This window comes from Chanodichthys erythropterus, chromosome 23, assembly GCF_024489055.1.
Source record: "Chanodichthys erythropterus isolate Z2021 chromosome 23, ASM2448905v1, whole genome shotgun sequence".
In the NCBI taxonomy this organism is placed as follows: domain Eukaryota; kingdom Metazoa; phylum Chordata; class Actinopteri; order Cypriniformes; family Xenocyprididae; genus Chanodichthys; species Chanodichthys erythropterus.
Genome location: NC_090243.1, coordinates 19,896,767 through 19,922,196, shown reverse-complemented (window position 1 = coordinate 19,922,196; position 25,430 = coordinate 19,896,767). Strand labels below are relative to the sequence as shown.

At 43.6% G+C, this 25,430-nt stretch overlaps 4 gene segments (V, D, J or C); 3 read left to right on the top strand and 1 right to left on the bottom strand.

The window, feature by feature from the left end:
- Positions 1–1,318: 1,318 nt before the first annotated feature.
- LOC137014314 (Ig lambda-3 chain C region-like) lies at positions 1,319–8,605 on the bottom strand. The segment is given in 3 exon segments: positions 1,319–1,635; positions 8,077–8,128; positions 8,505–8,605. Coding segments are annotated over 3 exon segments (402 nt in total).
- A 128-nt stretch (positions 8,606–8,733) lies between these two features.
- On the top strand, positions 8,734–11,394 carry LOC137013480 (Ig kappa chain V region K29-213-like). The segment is given in 2 exon segments: positions 8,734–8,850; positions 8,947–11,394. Coding segments are annotated over 2 exon segments (387 nt in total).
- A 6,424-nt stretch (positions 11,395–17,818) lies between these two features.
- Positions 17,819–18,396, top strand: LOC137013482 (Ig kappa chain V region 3547-like). The segment is given in 2 exon segments: positions 17,819–17,878; positions 17,968–18,396. Coding segments are annotated over 2 exon segments (378 nt in total).
- A 1,663-nt stretch (positions 18,397–20,059) lies between these two features.
- LOC137014218 (immunoglobulin kappa variable 1-27-like) lies at positions 20,060–21,206 on the top strand. The segment is given in 2 exon segments: positions 20,060–20,461; positions 20,569–21,206. Coding segments are annotated over 2 exon segments (381 nt in total).
- The last annotated feature ends 4,224 nt before the right edge of the window (positions 21,207–25,430 follow it).

Here is a 25,430-nt window from a genome sequence, read left to right as displayed (position 1 = left end):
ACCTTGTTGTGGCGCCACCTATAGCGCCCTTGGGTTAAAGACGTTTTGCACCCTGACAGTATATGTGCCAGTGTCCCCAATTGACCGCAGAGCTTGCAGTAGGGGTCGTCCCTCAGCCCCCATGTGTGCAGATGAGATGGTGAAAAAGTAATAGTTATACTTTACAAAAAGTGTGATGCATATTTTTTACACATTACTGGAGCTCCTCTCTTGCCTGCCAAACTTCCATTGCAAGTTTTCAAAAACTCACAGATTCTGTTGCATTTAGTCACCATGAAATCAAAAAGGACAATTTATGTTCTTTTATGGAATACTATGATATTGATTATAAAAGATTTATGAATGCAAATCATTATTTTTTAACTTCATGTGCCTTGTAATCTACATGCAGCGACATCTGTTCTCTGAAAGGAGAATGGGGCAACCTGTCACTCACATGAGATCCACCAACAGCAAACCACAACCATCCAATCAATTCCACACAGACAAAATCAAGCCCCGCCCTACATTTATTAATTTCACTAGGATATATATCACAACAATAGGGAAGAAAATATGATGTTTTAATGTTGCACACACTACTGACACACAGAGGACAAACACAGGAACTACACATGTGCTCAAAACTGACTTATGACTGAAATCAGCTCTATTAGACTGTGATCTGTCCTGTGACAGACGGGTTTGACTCAAATATGATCAGATTCAGAGAAACCAGAGTGTGTAAATTGATATGAAATCAAACTAACAATAATGGCGTCATATGTTGTTTTGTTTTTGTACATTAAACTACACTAAAGTCATGGTGTATCAGTAACATGCAGATGTTTTTCAAGCAGCTCCTTCATCTAAAGCTGTTTCTAAATGTATTACTCATAACTCATTTCTCATGAGCAGAAGTGAAAGTGTTCCAGTTGAGAGCGTTGAACCAATCAAAGAGTGAAACTGTGAGTTTGAGGTGAAAATCACATTTGCATTGGCAGGTTTAGTGATTGTGATCCTCTCAGAATAGAGCAGCTCCGTCTCCAGTGACCATGTTCAAACCCCAAGAGCTTCATTTGACATTTCCTGCTAAATGCAGCTGTTCTCAACTATTACAATCAATCAAAAGCAGCTGAAACTTTAGTGCAGGACTTTGAATGAACGACACACTGATCAATGATGCAGTCGGACACAAATGTAACGCGTTCAGAAGCTTTATTGAATGAACAGCAATGGCAGCACATTGAAAGACTGCTTCAGTATTGAGCTGTAAATCACGTGACTGCTGCGAATCCTGCCGGACGCTCGGATACGGCTCGTCTGGACCGGAGAAACATCAGCACTGGGAGCTCTTGAGGAACGAGGCCTCGTGATCAGCTCCGTCATGTCTTACTCTGCAAACGAAGCGATCCGCGCCTTCCCAGCGTGCTTTGCTGAGGCTCAGGACGCTGCTGCGGCTGTAGCGTCCGTCCCGCTCGCTCTCTGCGCTGGTCTGAACCCCCTCGGTGACCTCTGACCCGTCCAGCGTCCAGCTCACCGTCGCCCCCTGTGGAGAGTAAGAGCTGAGCAGGCAGAGCAGTGCGGCTGAGTCTCCAGAGATCTGCAGAGAAGAGGGCGGCAGCAGAGACACGGAGGGCTTCACTGCGGGACCAGCTGCACAAACACACACAAACACTATGAAATTCCATATCTCTGCTTTAATTCATTAAGCAATTCATACAAACTATCTCAAATTAATTTTAGAAATATTCTCCATTAAAAATTCTCCATATAAAATATTCACAATTTCACAGCTACTGAATATATATCTATACTTAAAAGATATATGTATAGATCTAAGTTAGACCAGTTCTCTGAAGCAGACATGATACTGTAAAATATATTTTAATTTGTACTTTTATGAATTAAGTAAAATGTTTAATCTAATTTTAAAAAACATTTTTTTTCCCATTGCAAATGGATAATTTTATTACAGTATTTTTGAGATATAGGAAAAAAAAATGTAAGGATCATAAAATAATCACCATTCATGACAGAATTAAAGTAAACTTAATTGTATAAAATCATTAATTTGAACATGTTTATCAAATGAATTTCTTTTTGATGACACAGATTCATTTAAATGTGTCTATACTATCCAACTTTTGTATCATGCACAAAATAAAATTAATTAAGAAATCATTTTAAATATTACATTTAGTTAAATACAATGAAATATTAGCATACATTTGGGGTGAATTTATTAATGTAAATCATGAAATATGCCTTGCAACATAAAAAAAATACCAAATATGCCATATTTATAATATAGCAGACAAATTTAAATATTTAAATACTTCAGTTTGTGCAATTAATCAATACAATAGTGTGACAGTAAGATTTGAAATGTAAGTAATGCTTTTCAGTAATACATTTTTGTAGTAAATTACAAGGTAACACTTTATAATAAGGTTCATTAAACATTAATGTATTAACTAACATGATCTAACCATGAGCAATATGTGTTACTGTATTTACTAATCCTCATTGACGTTAGTTAATGAAAATACTCTTGTTTATTGTTCATGTTAGTTCACAGTGCATTACTAATTTTAACAAGATTTTAATAATGTATTAGTAAATGTTGAAATTAACTGTCACGGTTTTCAGATGCATTGTTTCCTTCTTGTCACGTGTTCTTTGTTTTGACAGTTGTGCGCGTGTTGAGTGTGTGCGAGTGTGTTTGTGGGTGTGTCCAGGCCACGACAATCATCATTGGATCCAGCTGCCACTCATCACCTTCCCCACCTGATGCTCATTCAGTCACCCTTCAAATACTCACCTCATTCCCCCATCCATTGTCAGATCGTTGTTTGGTGTCCTGTCTTGTGGTGTCCGTTCATGACCGATATTCCTGTGTTCGTCGTTCCAGTTCCTGTTCTCTTCTTCGTGTCTTCGTTCACCGTCTGGATTGGATTATCACCGTCACCACGCTTCATCACACCAGCACCATCCACGCAGCGATCACCTCAGTTCCTGTTGTCTGCCACGCCTGCCTGTCTCAGACCATTATTGTCTATCTCCTTCAATATTATAATAAACGGAGTTAACTTGCACTTGCTTCCTGTGATTCATCATGACAGAACGATCTGACCAAGGAACGGAAGCAGCAAGCTCGTCACAGTCTACGCTGGAGGATTTTGTCAACGGTAGCATCCGCCGCATGGAGTCGCAGGAGAGAGACCTGAACAAGACAGGTAGAGCAGTGCAGGCGTTGGCAGCGCAGGTGTCCGAGCTCACCCAGCAATTCCAGCTGTTTCGTGGTCCCGCTGCGCCACCCACACCGCCTGTTCGCTCACCATCACCAGAGGGCGCCCCCAGTTTGGAACCACGTCTTCCGATCCCGGAGTCTTATGGAGGTGAACCCAAATATTGCAGAGCGTTTCTCACACGCTGTTCTATGTACTTTGCTTTGCAGCCACGGACTTTCAGTACGGAGCAGAGTAAAGTGGCGTTTGTTCTCACCCTTCTGACGGGGAGGGCAGCCCTCTGGGGAACGGCAGTGTGGGAGAACCAGGACATCTGCTGCACCTCGTTCCAGGCACTTTCGGCTGAGATGAGAGGAGTGTTCGATCGATCGGTCGCGGGGAAAGAAGCCGCTAGACAACTAGCTGAACTGCACCAAGGAGAGAAGTCGGTGTCTGATTATTCCATCGAATTTCGCACACTTGCAGCTGAGTGCCATTGGAACGAGGAAGCGCAGTGGGACATGTTCCTGCATGGGCTGGCTGATCGCGTCCAGCGGGAGATCTACGCGCTGGACCTCCCCCGACTTTCAATGGACTCGTGGATTTGGCACTTCGGGTGGACGCTCGGCTGACCAGGGCCGAGCAGCGTGACCCGATTCTAAGGAACACGGAGTATTTGAGGTCCAGCAGCGGGGACGCGGTCAGCCCAGCTCAAGATCCCGAGCCCATGCAGGTGGGTCGAGCTCGGCTTTCCCGGGAGGAGCGGGAAAGGCGGAGGTCCCAAGGACTGTGCCTATATTGTGGTAGACCTGGACATGTTGCGTATAGTTGTCCGTTAAAAAGGGCTAACCCGGCAGTAAATTTGAGGCTACTGTCGGGTGGGATCTCCGCCGGGAAGTCCTCAACCACCTCCACCCTCCTCCCGGTGAGACTGGGGTGGTCCACTCACGTTCACCAGTGTCGTGCACTTCTGGACTCGGGGGCAGAGGGTAATTTTCTGGACAGAGCTCTTGCTAACAAGCTTCACATCCCACTCAAACCCCTCTCCGACAGGATTACAGTTCACGCACTCAATGGACAACGCCTACCCACCATTTCGCACATCACAGATGACATCACCATGACCATCGCCGGCAACCATTCAGAACTCACCTCATTTTTTGTTTTTGATTCCCCCAACTCTCCGGTTGTACTTGGTCACCCCTGGCTCACGAAACACAATCCCCGGGTAGACTGGATCCAGAACTCCATCGTGGCCTGGAGCGAAAGCTGTCATAAGTCTTGTCTCGTTTCTGCCTGTTCGTCTGTCTCTGGTTCTGTGTTGCAGGAGGAAGCGGTGGATCTGTCTAACGTGCCTGTCGAGTACCACGACCTGAAGGAGGTGTTCAGTAAGTCCAGGGCTGCTTCTCTCCCTCCGCATCGTCCCTATGACTGTGCTATAGATTTATTACCAGGTAAATCTCCGCCTAAGGGCAAGTTATATTCACTTTCAGTTCCTGAAAGAGAGGCTATGGAGAAATATATTTCTGATTCACTAGCAACCGGGTTTATTCGCCATTCCTCTTCTCCAGCGGGGGCGGGATTCTTTTTTGTGGGGAAAAAGGATGGATCTCTGCGACCTTGTATTGATTACCGGGGGTTGAATAACATTACGGTAAAGAATACTTATCCTTTGCCGTTAATGTCTTCGGCCTTCGAGAGATTGCAGGGAGCCTCCGTTTTCACAAAATTGGATTTAAGAAATGCTTATCATTTGGTCCGCATCAGGGAGGGCGATGAATGGAAGACTGCTTTTAATACCCCTAGGGGGCACTTTGAATACTTGGTTATGCCGTTCGGGCTTTCCAACTCCCCAGCAGTCTTCCAGGCACTCGTCAATGACGTGCTGAGAGACATGGTCGATCAGTTCATATATGTCTACCTGGACGACATATTGATTTTTTCCTCGTCTCTCCAGGAGCATGTTCAGCACGTTCGACGAGTACTTCAGAGGTTGCTAGTGAATGGGCTTTTTGTCAAGGCGGAGAAATGCGTTTTTCATGCACAGTCTGTTCCTTTTCTAGGGTACATCGTGTCGACTGAGGGAGTGCGCATGGATCCTGAGAAAGTAAAGGCTGTGGTAGATTGGCCAAGTCCAGATTCCCGTAAGGCCCTACAGCGGTTTCTGGGGTTCGCCAATTTTTACCGTCGGTTTATCCGCAACTTCAGCCAACTAGCCTCACCTCTGACTGCCTTGACCTCCCCCAGGACTACGTTCAGGTGGTCAGACGCAGCAGAGGCTGCGTTTGCCAAACTGAAGGCTCGCTTTGTTTCGGCCCCCATTCTTGTTGCCCCTGATCCATCACGGCAGTTTGTGGTGGAGGTCGACGCGTCAGAGGTGGGGGTAGGTGCAGTGTTGTCCCAGCGCTCTTCTTCAGACGATAAGATGCATCCCTGCGCGTTTTTGTCTCATCGTTTGTCTCCTGCCGAACGTAATTACGACATTGGTAACAGGGAGTTGCTGGCAGTCAAGTTGGCCTTGGAAGAGTGGCGTCACTGGTTAGAGGGTTCTGGGGTACCCTTTATAGTCTGGACCGATCACAAGAACCTGGAATATATTAGAACAGCCAAAAGATTGAACTCCAGGCAGGCTCGGTGGGCACTTTTTCGGACGTTTTGATTTTACCATCTCGTACCGCCCGGGTTCCAAAAACATCAAACCCGATTCTTTGTCACGTATTTTTGATCGTTCCGAACGCCCGTCTACTCCCGAGTGTATTTTACCTGAGACATTAGTGGTCTCCACTCTGACATGGGAGGTCGAAGAGAGAGTCAAAGCGGCTCTAGAAGGGGTAACGCCTCCGCCCGAGTGTCCACCTAACCGCTTATTTGTGCCGGAGGAACTACGGTCCAGAGTTATCCAGTGGGGTCATTGTTCCAATGTAGCGTGTCATCCAGGAGTCTGTCGAACTAAATTTTTAGTCAAGCAACGATTCTGGTGGCCCCGCATGGCTCGTGACGTTCGTGATTTTGTGTTGGCTTGTTCAGTCTGCGCTGTTGGTAAGACTTCCAATCGTGCTCCAGATGGGTTGCTCCAACCGCTGTCAGTCCCTTCGAGACCCTGGTCCCACATTTCGCTCGATTTTATCACCGCCCTCCCACCCTCCCAAGGGTATACGGTTGTTTTGACCGTAGTGGACCGGTTCTCGAAGGCAGCTCATTTTATCCCCTTGCCCAAATTACCATCAGCCAAGGAGACAGCGGTTACCGTCATTGACCACGTCTTTCGGCTTCATGGCCTCCCGGTAGACGTGGTCTCTGACAGGGGTCCCCAATTTGTATCCAAATTTTGGCAGGAGTTTTGTAGATTGCTGGGGGCGACTGTTAGTTTGTCCTCTGGGTTCCATCCCCAGAGCAATGGTCAGACTGAGAGAGCCAATCAAGATTTGGAGCGAACGTTACGATGTTTGGTCTCTAAGAATCCTTCCTCGTGGAGTCAGCAGCTCTCAATGGTGGAGTACGCCCACAATACGTTACCAGTGTCGTCCACGGGCCTTTCTCCGTTTGAGTGTAGCGTAGGTTACCAGCCACCAATCTTTCCCGGTCTGGAATCCGAAGTCGCGGTCCCCTCCGCACACGCCTTTGTCCAGAGGTGTCACCGTACCTGGACGAGAGCCCGTGAGACTCTCCTCCGGGTAAGGGAGCGCACCAAGGCCAAGGCCGATCGCCACCGGTCAAGGCCTCCCGTGTACGTCGTTGGTCAAAGAGTGTGGCTTTCTACTAAGGATATTCCTCTCCGCTCCGTCTCTAACAAGCTTGCTCCTAAATTTATTGGTCCGTTCACTGTTACCAAGATTGTTAGCCCGGTAGCAGTCCGCCTCAAACTTCCTCCTGCGTACAGGAGGGTTCATTCCGTCTTCCATGTGTCCAAGATTAAGCCCGTTTTTCACTCGGCCATTAATCCGCCTGTTCCGGTTCCCCCACCGCCGCGACTCGTAGATGGGGAACCGTCTTATTCGGTTAATCGGATTCTGGACTCTAGGCGGAGGGGACGCGGATTTCAGTACTTGGTGGACTGGGAAGGTTACGGTCCGGAGGAGAGGAGTTGGGTACCTGCCAGGGACATTCTGGATCACACCCTTATCGATGATTACAATCGACAGGTAAGGGAGTCGGGGAACGCCGGGAGGCGTTCCTAGGAGGAGGGGTACTGTCACGGTTTTCAGATGCATTGTTTCCTTCTTGTCACGTGTTCTTTGTTTTGACAGTTGTGCGCGTGTTGAGTGTGTGCGAGTGTGTTTGTGGGTGTGTCCAGGCCACGACAATCATCATTGGATCCAGCTGCCACTCATCACCTTCCCCACCTGATGCTCATTCAGTCACCCTTCAAATACTCACCTCATTCCCCCATCCATTGTCAGATCGTTGTTTGGTGTCCTGTCTTGTGGTGTCCGTTCATGACCGATATTCCTGTGTTCGTCGTTCCAGTTCCTGTTCTCTTCTTCGTGTCTTCGTTCACCGTCTGGATTGGATTATCACCGTCACCACGCTTCATCACACCAGCACCATCCACGCAGCGATCACCTCAGTTCCTGTTGTCTGCCACGCCTGCCTGTCTCAGACCATTATTGTCTATCTCCTTCAATATTATAATAAACGGAGTTAACTTGCACTTGCTTCCTGTGATTCATCATGACATTAACATTAACAAAGATTAATAAATGCTGTAGAAGTGCAGATCATTATTAGTTCATGTTAACTAATGAACTTTATTGTAAAGTGTTACCAATTACAAATATTGTTGCCAAATCTTCTTCAAAAACCTTAAACCTCCATTTAAAACACACACATCATACATTTTTAATTAAACAGTTTAAGAAAGACTTACTTCTGATCACCAGTTCAGTTCCTCCACCGAAAGTCCACCACAGTGCTTCATTCTAGTGAAAGCGTCGTACAAAAACCTCCGTCACACTCAAATGAACACAAACTCCAGCAGAGAAAGAGACGAACGACACTCACACACACTGATATGAGACTCAACAGCAGCTCTTCTCAACATTAAATAATGATTATTGGACTGATTTTCACAAAAACAAGCTTCTAAATCTCTAAATGTCTCTTGATGCATGAAAAATAAGAATTTAACTGTAAATAATTAACAAATCAAAGTAAATAAATGTTTTTAAACTAAATTAAATAATTGAGAAAATATGTTCTGATCACACATTAGATATCCTAATTATGGGTTTTTAAATGATCATGTATTTCTCAAAGTAATTTTTAATGATTAAAGCAATTTTAAGTTTTGATGACCTGTGACCTCTGGAATGACCTTTGCCCTCGCATGGAGTTCACAGTGATGTTGTTTCTTTTAGTGATGCAACTTCAGAAAATCCTCAGAAAGCCTCTAAACTCATAATTTCATGTTTCTGAATCATAACATGAGAAAAGATCCTAAACACTGTTAGTTTTATTTGCATTATCTGTTGTAACCCTTACACAGATTTACATAGAGATTATTTGCATCGCAGCACAAGCTTCAGGAGGATTTATAACTCTGTTTTTATAAGAACTTTATAACTCTGTGAATCTGAACCAACAGCAACCATGAGCTTCATCACCATCTTCATCTGGATATTAACTGTCTACTGTTTCACAGGTGAGGAAATCTGAAGTTAAACAAACTCTATTAGAACTGATTATTTGTGCTAGAAATATTGTGAAAATATTTAAATCTGAATTCTTCTTGATGTAGAATCAAGAGGTGAAGTGACAGTCACTCAGACGCCTGCAGTGAAATCTGTTCGTCCAGGAGACTCAGTTACTGTATCCTGTAAAACCAGTCCTGACGTCTATCAGGGTTGGAGTGTTCAGCCTCTACACTGGTACTTACAGAAACCTGGAGAAGCTCCTAAACTCCTGATTTATTTAGCAAGCACCCTCCAGTCAGGAACTCCATCTAGATTCAGTGGCAGTGGATCTAACAGTGATTTCACTCTGACCATCAGTGGAGTCCAGACTGAAGATGCTGGACATTATTACTGTCAGAGTTTCCACTACATCAACAGTAAAGATGTGTTCACACAGTGATAAAGAGTCGTACAAAAACCTCCGTCAGTCAGAGTCACAGTGACTGGACTGAACTGATACTGCAGCTGCTCACACACTTTCACACACTTTCACACACACTCAACAGTGAAGATTTTCATAAATATTAAATTATATATAAAGCATTCAAGTTTTTTCTCATGGTACATATTTAAACTATAACACTCTTTATCTTATAAAATAATCTATAATCTAACACTACATCTGTGAGGTTCATAATTTGGCCGCATGTTCTCGTTTCATCATGTATCTGCAGGTGTTTTCATGCTCCATTGAGTGAAGTTTATTTATGAAATATGAGCTAAAGCCCTGATCCAATGAAAGAGCCGAAACAAAAATGACACAAAGAAGAGCTCAAAGACACAATTATATTTTATATAATGACTGAAGTTTAATAAAATCACACACATAGTCTTGTGTGAAAGGCAGAAAGCAGATGCAGATGAAGCGACTGAAGCTGATGGAGAATGAATGAGTCCCTCATGTGCTGCAGAGAAACACACTGTTGGTCTCCATGAGTGAGAAGAGCAGCAGATCTCCTCTGAACACTGCCGTCTCCTCACACAGGCCGGCCGCTCCGTGTGTCCTCACAGTGTCTCCATCCACTCCTGCTGCTGCTCCAGCTGTACAGACCGTCCTTCTCCAGGAGCCCAGCGCTGCTCTCCTGAGACCTGCTGCTCCCGTCCACCTTCAGCTCAGGCTCCAGTCTGACGGGAAGCCCTTGTTGGCCACACACACCAGTGTCGCTGTGTTCAGAGAGGAGATCTCTGCACTGACGCTCACAGAGAAATCACACTGACCAGCGGCTTTCCTTTAGGATTCGAGAGAAAACTGGGAGAAATTCTCCAACAGTGAGAGAAACAACATGAAGAAGAAAATCACATCATTATTCCATAAACACATTAATGCTCACAAACTCCTACACATGAAAAGAGAAAATGTTGAAAATAACTTTCACATTATGGTAAATATTAATTATGATATAACATAAAAAGTATCTATCATGGAGTTTTGAATCACCACAAAAAATGCAGGAATTCATGCAATTCAGGACTACAACATTTAAAATTGTGGGTAAAACTTTGTTTAAAATCACAAAGGAAACATTGTGTGTCTCATCCATTATAACTTTTAATTTCCTCAAATATAAACCTTTTTTTCTCCTGATGTATCCGACAGAGCTGCTTCATTAAGACAAAATACAATAATGAACATAATTTGCAGTTTGGAAATATTAAAGTTAATTTAACAATCTATTAAATCTATTAAAAAATCCATCAATTTGCACTTTTAAAACAGCTTTAGTAAAAAATCAACACACTAAAATTGACATTTTAAGTTTAATTGTTGTCAAGTGGTGCCAAAATACCAGGTGTTATCCTGGTGTTATTTTCTTTCAGTTTTAACCATTTATAATTTTTAAATTATCTGTGAGGAAAAAAGAGCTGAAAATTCATACAATCAAGTAGAAATGACAGAAATGATTGTTATTAGTTCAGAATGAAAACAAAGATCCAATGAAAATAAAAAAAATCATCTTTACAGTGTTTACTGACAAACATTCAATGTGTAACTGCATAAAAAATATTTAAAAATATGAACAAGCTGAAAGTGCTTCATTTCTATAAAGTGCTACAAAGTATTTATTGTTGTATTAATAATATTGATATTAATATCTGATGATTTACTTACTGCCAACATCCAGTTTGGTTTCTAAATATCTCACAGCAGATATTCAGATTAATATACTGAAGTTGGTCTTGATCTGTTCAGAATTGAACTGAATGATTTTATAACAGTTTGTCTATTAGAAGATTGAATGATATTAAAAAGACTGATTTTTACTAGATGTTCACTTCACTGTTAATGAGTGACTGTCTTCAGGTAAATGATCTGGAGTGTGTTTGCATATTGATCAGATGCTTCAGTGCTCTGAGAGTGTTTATAGTGCTGTGAGTTTAACACTTCATCACTGACACACACAACAATCTTCATCAACATGACCTTCATCATCATCTTCATCTGGACTCTCACAGCGTTTGCTCAAGGTTTGTGGAGCACAAGTTTGATATCGATTCATTTCTTCAAGTATATTGTCAAAGTTTTGAGTTGATTTTCTTCTTGTTGTGTGTTTCAGAGTGTAGAGGACAGATCACCGTCACTCAGAGTCCCTCAATGACAGCAGCTCAACCAGGACAAACTGTGAACATCAACTGTAAAACCAGCACAGATGTGTATTATAGTAGTTCTTATGGACATTATTTAGCCTGGTACTTACAGAAACCTGGAGAAGCTCCTAAACTCCTGATTTATTTAGCAAGCACCCTCCAGTCAGGAACTCCATCTAGATTCAGTGGCAGTGGATCTAACAGTGATTTCACTCTGACCATCAGTGGAGTCCAGACTGAAGATGCTGGACATTATTACTGTCAGAGTTATCACTACATCAACAGTAAAGATGTGTTCACACAGTGATAAAGAGTCGTACAAAAACCTCCGTCAGTCAGAGTCACAGTGACTGAACTGATACTGCAGCTGCTCACACACTTTCACACACACTCAACAACAGACACTAAATCATAAAGAGATTCTCTCAGAAAGGTTTCTTTAGATCACTGTAAACTGAACACAATCACAAACTTCAGCAAATGTAGTTGTAAACAGAAGCATGTATGTTCATTCATCTTCAGCTGTCAATCATAACACAAGAGCAGCATATATAAACAGCAGCTTACGTCACTCCAGTGAGAATAAGTTCGTTCTGAAGATCAACCAATGAAATGATCCTTCACAGCCGCACTGAAATGTTATTGGTTCACGCTATAGTCAGTCTCTGAAATCAACTCCTTTTTTCCCCTTATTAATTTAATTATTGCCTCCAGTCCTCTTGACATCATAAAATTTAATATATTAAATTATCTAAAATATTTTATTTCATATATATATGGCTCAGAATATGAAGTCAAACAGTGAAACTGAGTGGAGTTAAACTCATTTGCGTCACATTTGTGATTGTGTTCCTCTGAGAATTGAGCAGATCTCGTTTCATCATGTATCTGCAGGTGTTTTCATGCTCCATTGAGTGAAGTTTATTTATAAAATATGAGCTAAAGCCCTGATCCAATGAAAGAGCCGAAACAAAAATGACACAAAAAAGGACATAATGTTACAATTATGTTTTATTGACTGAATTGTAATAAAATCAAGAGTGAAAAAGCACACATATAGTCATCAGATCTACTCTGAACACTGCTGTCTCCTCACAGTGTCTCCAGTGGACGCAGACTGGCCGCTCCGTGTGTCCTCACAGCTCACCGAGACGCTCTTCATCCACTCCTCCTCAGAGAGAGTCAGGCTGCTGCTCCAGCTGTACAGACCGTCCTTCTCCAGGAGCCCAGCGCTGCTCTCCTGAGACCTGCTGCTCCCGTCCACCTTCAGCTCAGGCTCCAGTCTGACGGGAAGCCCTTGTTGGCCACACACACCAGTGTCGCTGTGTTCAGAGAGGAGATCTCTGCGCTGGAGGGCGGCAGGACGCTCACTTTAGGAGGAGTGACGCCTGAGAGAAGCACAGAGAAATCAGTTACCAGTGGCTTTCCATTAGGATTCAAGAGAAAACTAGGAGAAATTCTCCAACAGCGAGAGAAACAACATGAAGAAAACAGTCAAAGAAAATCCCATCATTATTCCTTTAACACATTAATGCTCACAAACTCCTACACATGAAAAGAGAAAATGTTCAGAATTCATTTCACATTCTGGTAAATATGCTGATTAATTATTAAAGCTGCAGTCTGTAAGTTTGCCTCTTTGTCTCCATCTCTGTTTGAAACCTGCAATTGCAGTTATTTGTGGAATGATCTTCCTCACATGGGTTGTGCGTCGGCACGGCTCCTCAGCGCGGACGAATCTGATGTTTTGAGGTGTTTGTGTGGCTGTCAGTCACCGCACCAGTGTGGATCTTCACTTACTTCACAATTACTGATTCACGTCTTGGAAGTTTGTTCAAAATAAAAAGTTTCACCGGAAAATGTCATCTGAACAAGTACGTAACATGTCTGCCACTTTTGTTCTGAACGACTGAGGAAAAAAAGTTTTATAATAAACCATGCTACCAATGGCAGGACTCTACAGTGTGACTGTGAAAAAGTGTTTAGAAGCACCAGTGCGACTGACTCGATCAGACCCGGTTCTACAGGGGTGCTAGAGGGTACAAAACAGGACAAAAAGATTTTGCAAACGCGATGCATCAGTGTGTATTTGTGTTTCAGTCTGGAGAGTGTGGAGAGAGAAGGTGTTGTTGCAGCGCTGAGCAATGTAGCCAATCACTGATGATTTCTTGAATACTGTGGCCAATCAGAGGCATTTAAGTTACTGTTCAAAACGCTGGGGTTTTGAATATAAATTTATAAATTATTTTTTTTCTTTTGTTTTAACAAGTTGGAAAAAGAAAATTTTGACTGAGAAAAAAACGACTTTTCAGGTCATTGTGCATCAGTTTTACAAACAAGAACCTGTCCTATACTCTAAAAAATGTTTTTTTTTTTTTTGAGTGACTGTCTTCAGGTAAATGATCTGGAGTGTGTTTGCATATTGATCAGATGCTTCAGTGCTCTGAGAGTGTTTATAGTGCTGTGAGTTTAACACTTCATCACTGACACACACAACAATCTTCATCAACATGACCTTCATCATCATCTTCATCTGGACTCTCACAGCGTTTGCTCAAGGTTTGTGGAGCACAAGTTTGATATCAATTCATTTCTTCAAGTATATTGTCAAAGTTTTGAGTTGATTTTCTTCTTGTTGTGTGTTTCAGAGTGTAGAGGACAGATCACCGTCACTCAGAGTCCCTCAATGACAGCAGCTCAACCAGGACAAACTGTGAACATCAACTGTAAAACCAGCAGAGATTTGTACAGTTTTTCTGGGATATACTTATTCAGCTGGTACTTACAGAAACCTGGAGAAGCTCCTAAACTCCTGATTTATAAAGCAAGCACCCTCCAGTCAGGAACTCCATCTAGATTCAGTGGCAGTGGATCTAACAGTGATTTTACTCTGACCATCAGTGGAGTCCAGACTGAAGATGCTGGACATTATTACTGTCAGAGTTTCCATTGCAGAACAAGTGGTAGTTCTTGTGTGGGTGACTATGTGTTCACACAGTGATAAAGAGTCGTACAAAAACCTCCATCAGTCAGAGTCACAGTGACTGAACTGATACTGCAGCTGCTCACACACTTTCACACAATGCAAAGTGCATTTGCAGCTTTTGACCGCTGAGTGGCGCTTTAACCACATGTTATCCAACAAATGCATCAAAGCACATTTATCGTTATGCAAAATGTCAATTTACTCACATATTAAGCCTATATTTATCACAAATACATTTTTTATTTATATTTTAAACTCCTTTAATAAAACAACATGCATTTTTGACACACACATGCTTTGTTGTCCTTTATTTTAACAGATAACTACTTGGGAAAAATATATCTGTTTGGACACTGATTAAGAAATTGTTGCATGTTTCATGAATTATACCCTTTATTTTAGTAAAACGTGAGTCACTGAATAATTTTGCTCCCATTATTAAGGCCTAACTAAAACAAGAAACGAAATAAATTACACCTGCACGATTTAGCTAAATCATTGAAACTAAAAAGAATGGACGGTTTAATAAAACGTCATAAAAAAACTGCAACTCCTGCAGCCGCATTTAAATGCAGGAGTGTATTCTATTCCTCCGCGCACTTTGAAAAACAATTAAAACAATTAGCTTTAATGCATATTCAAAATGTGAATTTTATTCGCAATCAATAGCATTTTGTAATTATTTGTACATTCATATTTACGCAAATATTTGTACTTATATACGCAAATTTGTGTCTAACTTAGAATTTAGACCAGCTAAAATATATTGTTAGACCAAAAACATCTTATCAATTAATGAAGTAATAAAGACATGTAATAAAGTTGTCACAGATACGTCAGTCTGCACCCAGCCAGTCACGTCACACTCCCTCACCAGAATACTGATCACTTGCACCTGACACTCATCACCAGTCCAATCAGCAGCACCATAAAAGACACTCACAGTCACTCAGTCATTGTCCGGTCTCGTTAATGCATCCTAACCTGCATGCTTACCTTACGGACTCCTTACCTTACGGACTCCTTACCTTACGGACTCCTTACCTTACGGACTCCTTACCTTACGGACTCCTTACCTTACGGACTCCTTACCTGTTTCCAGTGTGTTCCCGTTCTCCTCCACGTCTCCAGTCCTTCGTGAGTGTTTCCCTGAAATCTCTGCTCTCAGCCTCCTATCATCGTTGAATCTGGTGTGAAGATCAAGTGCAGTTCTCCTGTCTTGATATATCCTCTGTCTGGCTCCTCGTCTCTCCGCTTACGTCAAACCTGGTGTGAAGATCAAGTCAACTATTACTGTCTTGATATATACTCTGTCTGGAAAACTCCATCTGCACAACTCACCTGATACTGCTCTGGTTGTCTCAATAAACACCATAACCTTTACCTGTGTCTGTGACCTCCTGTGTACTGTAACAAAAGTAATAAATAAATGTAATAAAAGAAGAAAGACGTCTATCGCTTCAGCCTTATTCAAAGGCCGTGGAAACATGGGTTCGTTTGGTACGCACTTCAATCCATTCCACACCTGACGTTTTTGGTTTTCATCCTATTTATTAAATATAGGCAATTGGTTGATGAAACATTGATTGAAATTAAGATACAATTTCTACAAAATGAAATTCACTTCAAAGAAATACTTACTATAAAACAAAACTTAATGAAGTGGTCAAACTCATGTCTGACCCGCTACATGTCTCCCGACATTGCGCATCCGTCATGCTATTCACTTTTCATAATCAACATAGGTGACATTTAAAAAATAATAATATTAGGCTATAGCCCAATATTTAAATATATGAAACTAAATTGGCTACATTTTTATCACTCTGGCCGACGAACGCGCCGGCGCTTTCTGATGGATTTTTTCCTCATGACAGAAATGACTTAAAACAGGCCTTCCGTCATTTTTGGCGATAGCCTACAGATTAGTGCAAGACTACAAATTTTCTACTTTTATTTGTGTACGCTCACAATAACAACAAAACCTTGTACTTGGCAAATAATTGTACCTAAAAGAAAGAAGCATCTCCATTCGACAAGAAATTCATAGGTCTGTGTTAAATAAGAGGCGATCTATCTGCTGGAATGTGTTGTTCAAAGTATAAAAAATTCTTATATCGGTCATACTTTCAAGATGTAGAATCTGTGATTCTGAAGTACAGTATCCACACCGGTGTAGTGATTGACAGCAAACATTAGATTCATCTGCTGAGGAGCCGTGCCGATGCACAACGCATGTAACGATAACTATTCCACATATGACTGCAATCGCAGGTTTCAAACAGAAGATGGCGACAAATAGGAAAAATGGCGGACTGCAGCTTTAAATATCCCTTCAAGACTCTGAAAAGAACCTGATCTCTGTTCGAAATCGCCCTTTATTCCCTACATTACTCCACCCAAATGTGCCACACAAGTCCTGAAAGCATCTTGATCGCCCCCAGGTGGCTGGATGCAGTATAGATCATAAATCCGCCCTCTCCATGTAATCAAATGAGACATGAGACAAACTAAACAATTAAATTACACTTCAGATATATTTTTTCAAAAGATGGTTTCTGTCATTTTATGTAGACATAATGGGTTGTTCTTCAGTTCTTCAGCCGTTTTCGCTAGTGGTTAATTGTGGATACATCGCAGAAGAATATGATATTTTACACTCGCTGTTTAAAGGGGTCATGACATGAGAAATTATTCTTGGTCTTTTGGCATATAAGAGGACTTTGTATCATTATTACATCCTTAAATGTACATAACTTAAAACATCCTCGTCATCAATAAAAAAGCATTTATATAATCAAGCTGTAAAAAAGCTTTGTTTGGAACAGAGGTGGCGTGTGACGTCACATGGGCACAATCATTTGCATAAGACTCTCTGGACCTCGGGAGCAAGAGTGATTGATGGTAAAAATCAGCCTAAGAAGGACCAAACCAGTTCCTCAACACCAAAACAAAGAGACTTCCATGTGGGATCAAAGAAATTTCATGGAAAATACTGATAAACTAAGAGGAGTTAAATGTGTTGATGTCCAAGGGAAAATACATCATTCACCTCTCTGTGTTTAAAGCCACTGAGAAATCAAAATGGACAATTATTGTTTTTTTTTCTGGAATGCTGCAGTATTCATTATAAATTATTTATCAATGCACATTCATTTTTAATATTCAGCTAAGTTTTTAAAGTTCACACTAATATTTGATGTTGTGATTGACAGGATGAGATGAACGAGCTCCTCCTGAACCTTCATTTAGAGCCTCATTTAAATACAGAATGAGTTCATTTGCATATTGATCAGATGCTTCAGTGCTCTGAGAGTGTTTATAGTGCTGTGAGTTTAACACTTCATCACTGACACACACAACAATCTTCATCAACATGACCTTGATCATCATCTTCATCTGGACTCTCACAGCGTTTGCTCAAGGTTTGTGGAGCACAAGTTTGAGATCAATTCATTTCTTCAAGTATATTGTCAAAGTTTTGAGTTGATTTTCTTCTTGTTGTGTGTTTCAGAGTGTAGAGGACAGATCACCGTCACTCAGAGTCCCTCAATGACAGCAGCTCAACCAGGACAAACTGTGAACATCAACTGTAAAACCAGCACAGATGTGTACAGATGGAGTGGTGGGGAGGAAGGTTTATTCTGGTACTTACAGAAACCTGGAGAAGCTCCTAAACTCCTGATTTATTATGCAAACCGCCTCCAGTCAGGAACTCCATCTAGATTCAGTGGCAGTGGATCTAACAGTGATTTCACTCTGACCATCAGTGGAGTCCAGACTGAAGATGCTGGACATTATTACTGTCAGAGTTATCACAGTGGTGGTGTGTTCACACAGTGATAAAGAGTCGTACAAAAACCTCCGTCAGTCAGAGTCACAGTGACTGAACTGATACTGCAGCTGCTCAAAGGAGGATCTGAAACAACATCTGAAATAAAATCATCTGAATTAATATTTTTTTTATAAATTATTGAGGTCAGAAATCAAAGCATTAGATGAGAGAAACAGACAAAGTCCATCACTGTCACTTAAATTTCCTCATATTCATACCCTCTTTAGACTAAAAATGTTGTGGAAAATGTATATCTGCCTTGAGATTTTGTGCTCTTCTAGATCAGTGACATGATTGAGATCTACATGTGAGTCGTCCACCATATTGGATCAGTCAGATCTGGTCCGTGAACACTGGAGAGCAAGTGAACTCCTGACTGCATCTGCAACCTCTGTAATAAAGTTTCATGAGAACTAGTTAAATAGTAAAATCACTGTGGGGCATCGATTATAAAACACAAAGTTCATTAGTTGCTTTTATTTGAGATATGGATCAACATGTGGATCAAGGTGTGGTTATTATACAAAAGAACAACAATACTGACATAAATCACAAGTATAAAAACATCAAACACTCATAAATAGTTGCAGAAACCTCAAGCAGCAAAACAATCAAATCAACTTCCACTTGATGAACACACACAGTCCTCTATCAGAACACAGTCCAGACCTCAACTCTCATTCTAGTGATTTCCAGCATGTCCACGAGCTCCAAGAGGAAGATGTGTGGCAGATATTTGAGGAATAATCAGTATCGCCCTCTACTGCCTCATTCCCTTCATAACCTCATTCACATATGAATATCTATATATGCAATAGACATTAGCTGCTATTTTCACAGCATTTAGTTGATCATTAATGTGATTTTACATATTGAGTTATACTAAAACACAAACCAGCACATCCTCACCTCTGAAAGGTTTTCCTCTGTCCGTCTGGAGTTTAAAGCTCAGTGGTTTATATGCTGCACAATGCTGTGATATTTTTGATGAAAGTCATTGATTTGTAAGTGATGACCAGCGTCATGTTGACCGTTGTGTCGATGTGTCCGGAGCGGTCGAATGGGCCTCTATGACACCACCTTATGTTTAACATCATTTTTAAATTCAGTGTGTGTCTTCCGGTATGATCCGCTTACACTTATTTTTAGATGTATAAAACAGCTCATTGTGCTGCTTGATATTGCAAACTGCTGTATTATTTTAATGTATTGTCTTAATTATAAACACACTGGTCTGTAGTGTGAATAGTTTCACTGTTTACTGCACTTTATTATTCTTCTCGTTATTTCACTAATGAATCTGAAATCTTGTTCATTCACAGAAAACAGTCTATATCTGCACTGAAAAATAAGAAGGATACATATCTAAGCCTCTGAAATAATTACTTTATTTATGTATGCATGCATTCATATTTATGCAATTATTTATGCATAACTATACAAATTAAATATATAAATGCATTATTTATGGACTTAACTAGACATGTATTTATTTAAGCATGTATTTTGTGTTTTATTTAACTTACTTACACCAAGTTTTAACTGATAAGCAAGATAAGAATATTAATTTACACTTTTAACTGAATTTATGTTTCAGATGTAAACTAATAAATATGAACAAACCTCGTCTCTCTGTTAGTCAAACTCAACTGTCTCAAAGTTTGATGATCCTGTGACACCAGAAACACTCAAAATAACTATAAATGTGTTTGTCATGCATGTGTACCTAAAAAAATACATTTATATATTCTCTGTGAGGTTCATAATTTGGCCGCATGTTCTTGTTTCATCATGTATCTGCAGGTGTTTTCATGCTCCATTGAGTGAAGTTTATTTATGAAATGAAGGTGGCTTTAAAATAATAAATGTAATCGTGAGAGTCAAAATAAAGACAAAAATTTCCAAATTTAGTTTTAAACATCCAGTTTGCTGCAGCAGTGTTTGATCAGGGAAATTTAATTTCTTAACATTTCTGCTCTGCTGTCAGTGACTGAGACACATTTGAGAGGAAACGCTTTGAATTTGTGTCCCACCCCTGTGATTGGAGCTCAATATCAGAGCGTCTGTCAGTCCGACTGTAAATCCATCATCACTGTCCTTCAGTTTCACTCATTCCCAGTAAAGATGAGGACACACGCTCTGATCATCTGCTCTCTGCTGCTGCTGCTCAACGGTGACACTCACTTTACTGCATTTACTACATTTACTACAGTACATGAACTTGTTCTGGTAAAGATCATTAATGTCTTCTGCTGATTTTCTTCTTGTTGTGTGTTTCAGAGTGTAGAGGACAGATCACCGTCACTCAGAGTCCCTCAATGACAGCAGCTCAACCAGGACAAACTGTGAACATCAACTGTAAAACCAGCAGTGATGTGTACAGATCGAGTGGTTATGATTTTTTAGCCTGGTACTTACAGAAACCCGGAGAAGCTCCTAAACTCCTGATTTATTATGCAAACACCCTCCAGTCAGGAACTCCATCTAGATTCAGTGGCAGTGGATCTAACAGTGATTTCACTCTGACCATCAGTGGAGTCCAGACTGAAGATGCTGGACATTATTACTGTCAGAGTGCACACAGTATCAGTGGCTGGGTGTTCACACAGTGATAAAGAGTCGTACAAAAACCTCCGTCAGTCAGAGTCACAGTGACTGAACTGATACTGCAGCTGCTCACAGGAGGATCTGAAACAACATCGTCACACAAACATCTGAAATAAAATCATCTATATTAAGCTGTTTCTCTGAATAATCATAGTGTCACGTTCCCTGTCATTCCCGGACTACATTTCCCACAATCCTTCCTGGCAATCACCTGCACTCACTTCACCAATCAGTAATCACCACACACAGCTGCAGCACATTATCTGGAATATTTAAGTCTCTCACTTCCCGTCATACTTTGCAAGGTCTTGTTAACGTACTCGGTTACTAACGTAACCTCGGTTCCCTGAGATACGGAACGAGTACTGCGTATGGGGAAAGGTCTCCTTTTTCCCCGTTACTGAAGCCTTTTTCAATAACGCAGTGTAACTGCATCGTCATTGGTTCACTCATAGACAAGTTGTTGAACCAATGACGGCGCGGCATAGCTGCGCAACCTATGGCGACAGAGCACGCGAATATTCCCGCCGAAATGGGCGGGGTTTAGGGCTATATAAGCGGGCGTTTCGCCATAGGATTTCAGGTCATTCGACTGAAGCGACGACACTGAAGCCGCAGCCTCGTGGCACGGCAAGTAACGCAGTACTCGTTCCGTATCTTTGGGAACCGAGGTTACGTTAGTAACCGAGTACATTCCCTTTCGATACTTCACTCGTACTGCGTATGGGGAACGAATTCAACCGCGACGTGCCACAGCAGGGAACTACTGGACTTGTCTTGGGCACCGTGAGGGAACCAGAGGACAAGTGAGAAGGCCGGAGCCGTCGAACCCTCGTTACACTACAAAAAGGTAGTTAACTCCCAGAGTGGCATGAAGCGGAGCTCGATAGAGGCCGCTGGATCATACCGAGAGGACCCGAGCTTGTAAGGTCGGAACGTCCAAATGATAAAATCTGACAAAAGTAGACGGCGAGGACCAGCCGGCCACCTCACAGATGTCTTTAATCGAAACTCCACTAGACCAGGCCCAAGAGGAAGCCATTCCTCTAGTAGAGTGAGCTCTAACTCCTATGGGGCAGTCGAGGCCCATAGAGGTGTAACAAAGAGCAATAGCGTCGACTATCCAACGCGAAAGACGTTGCTTTGAGACCGAAGACCCCTTGGTGCAGCCACCAAAGCAGATAAAGAGCTGATCAGATTGCCGAAAAGGCTGTGATCGATCAACGTAGATCCTTAATGCCCTGACAGGGCAGAGTAGTTCCAACTCTCGCTCGTCCGACGAGGGAGGAAGCGCTGAGAGGGAAATAACCTGTGCTCTGAATGGAGTCGAGAGCACCTTAGGCACGTAGCCATGCCTAGGTTTCAAAACGACTTTGGAGTCGTTGGGCCCGAACTCAAGGCATGCAGGGCTCACGGAGAGGGCCTGCAAGTCACCAACTCGCTTAACTGATGCTAATGCAAGTAGCAGAGCGGTTTTGAGCGTCAGGGGCCTGAGGTCAGCTGAACGCAGTGGCTCAAAGGGAGGCCCTTTAAGAGCTCTGAGGACCAAAGAGAGGTCCCAGGTGGGAACAGTGAGAGGACGAGGAGGATTTAATCGCCTAGAACCTCTCAAGAAACGCACCACGAGGTTGTTTCATCCCACTGCTTGGCCAGCGATAGGAGCGTGAAACACTGCAATGGCTGCTACGTAAACTTTGAGCGTTGAAGGGGTGCGACCCAGATTCAAACGCTCCTGGAGAAAAGACAGTATCGGGGATACGTCACACTCCACTGGGTCTATGTTGCGTGTAGAACACCAGTATACAAAGACCGACCATTTCTGGGCGTAGAGGCGTCTTGTGGACGGAGCTCTCGCCTGAGAAATGGTATTCAGCACGTCCCCGGGGAGGTTGGCAGGCTCCCGTTGAGGGACCAGAGGTGCAGAGCCCAGAGTTCTGGCTGGGGATGCCAAATCGTCCTGTTCGCCTGAGAGAGGAGGTCCCGTCTCAGGGGGATCGGCCACGGAGCTTTTGTGGAAAGCCTGAACAGCTCTGAGGACCAAACTTGGCTCCTCCAGAGCGGGGCCACCAGGAGGACTCTGTGCTTGTCTTCCCGGATTCGTCTGATGACCTGTGGGATCAGAGCGATCGGGGGAAAAGCGTAAAGGAGGGTGCTGGGCCAGACATGGGCCAGCGCATCTTTCTCCTTCGAGAAATAAATTGGGCAGTGAGAGTTGCCTTCTGAAGCGAAGAGGTCTACCTCTGCCTTCCCGAAGAACTCCCAGATCATGAGAACCGTCTGGGGGTGGAGCATCCACTCGTTTGTTCTCCCGGGTATGTGAGTCGCCCTGAGCGACTGAAACCTCGGTGATGCCCATTCCAGAAGACGCTTCGCCAGAGCGCATAAGCGGCTGGACGAAAGACCGCCCTGGTGATTTATGTATGACACCACTGTCATGCTGTCCGACTGGACTAAGACGTGGCGCCCTGTCAGGTGTTCCTGGAATGCATGAAGGGCTCGAATCACTGCCAACATCTCGAGGCAGTTGATGTGCAGATGGCATTCCTCGTGAGACCACGAGCCGAAGGCCGGTCTGCCCTCGCAAAGAGCGCCCCAACCTGTGTTGGACGCATCCGTTGAGAGCACCGTCCTTCTGGACACCGCCTGTAGGGGTACTCCTTGGCTGAACCATACAGGGTTCATCCAGGGTTTCAGAGCTGCCAAACAGGCCTGATTGACCCTGAGACGCAGGCGGCCGTGCCGCCAGGCGTGAGGAGGGACCCGGAACTTCAACCAGTACTGCAGAGGCCGCATCTGAAGAAGGCCGAGCTGCAGAACCGGGGAGGCGGAAGCCATCAGCCCTAGCATCCTCTGGAAAAACTTCAGAGGGAAATAGGCTCTGTTCCTGACCGATGCCGCGAGCTACTGAATGGCCAGAGCGCGCTCTGGAGATACTACAGCCATCATACGGACTGAGTTGAAAACTGCACCCAGGAACGTTATACGCTGGCTGGGGAGCAGTGAGCTCTTGGCAAAGTTGACCCTGAGACCCAGGCACTCCAAGTGGCTGATAACACGGATCTGTGATGCTCCAGCTCGGCTCGTGACTGGGCTAGGATGAGCCAGTCGTCGAGGTAATTGAGAACCCGGATTCCCATCTGTCTCAGTGGGGAAAGCGCAGCGTTCATGCACTTGGTAAAAGTGCGAGGAGCTAGGGACAGTCCGAAAGGAAGGACTGTATATTGGTAAGCCACACCCTCGAACGCGAATCTCAAGAATCACCTGTGATGGGGGGCTATCTGGATGTGAAAGTACTCTTTCAGGTCTAGCGAGCAGAACCAGTCCCCGGGGCAAACCTGCGCGAGGATCTGCTTCAGCGTTAGCATCTTGAACTTCCGTCTCATGAGGGAGAGGTTCAAGAGCCTGAGATCTAAGATGGGTCTGAGACCGCCATCTTTTTTGGGAACTAGAAAATAACGGCTGTAGAACCCCGAATTGCTCTCTGAGGGGGCCCGTGCACTGGAGAGAGTGGAAGAGGAACTTTGCTCTTTCTTAGAGAAGGTAGAATATTCATAGTGTTCGCCATAAGAATAGCGTTTTGCATGGACCCAGCACTGGGCCCAGTTAGCACAACACTGAACATATCTCCTACACCCGGAGCTGAACGAGGCGGAGGGGGGGTGGAACGAAAGAGCTTTTGGGGTGGTCCGGCTGTGGCGAGACTTTGCCCCATCCTCTTCCTTCCTGAAATATCAGGAGGGCTTAGGAGGCGTCGGGTCCAGCGTAATCTTAGGCCGGGGTCCCTGACATTGCCTCGGGAAGGAGGAGCGCTTACAATGGCGCTGCTCCTTGAGTGGTGCTGCCTGAGAGGTAGAGGGGGCAGGTTTGTTCTGCTGAGCCGGCGCAGACTTGGGGTGGCTGGAAGCAGACGTGGAGCTAGGGCGTTTAGGCAGGAAGTGTCGCATAGCCTGAGACGACTCTTGTGCTGCAGTAAAACGCTCTGTAAAGCCCTCTACTGCTGGCCCGAAGAGACCAGAAGGAGAGACCGGGGCATCCAAAAAGGCCGTCTTGTCCATCTCCTTAATCTCGGTCAGGTTGAGCCACAAATGGCGCTCAAGCACGACCAGGCTGGCCTTGGATCGTCCAATAGCCTGAGCTGTGGCTTTTGTGGCACGCAGGGCTAAGTCAGTGGCGCTGCGGAGGTCACGGAAGGCAGGTGCATCGACGCCAGACTCATCCAGAGAACGGAGGAGCTTCGCTTGAAACACCTGGAGAATAGCCATGGCGTGCAGCGCTGAGGCAGCTTGGCCCGCGGACGTATATGCTCTGCCAGCCAGGGCAGAAGTGGTCCCGCAGGGCTTGGATGGAAGGGCCCTCTTAGTGTTCCAACCCACAGCCGTGGGGGAACAGAGGTGAGCCGCCACCGCTTCGTCCAGGGGCGGTAGATGCTTGTAACCCTTCTCTTCAGAGCCATCCACAGAGGTGAGAGCTGAATAATTCATAGTACATAGGCGGGCAGAATACGGGGCGCGCCACGACTTCGTCGGCTCGTTGTG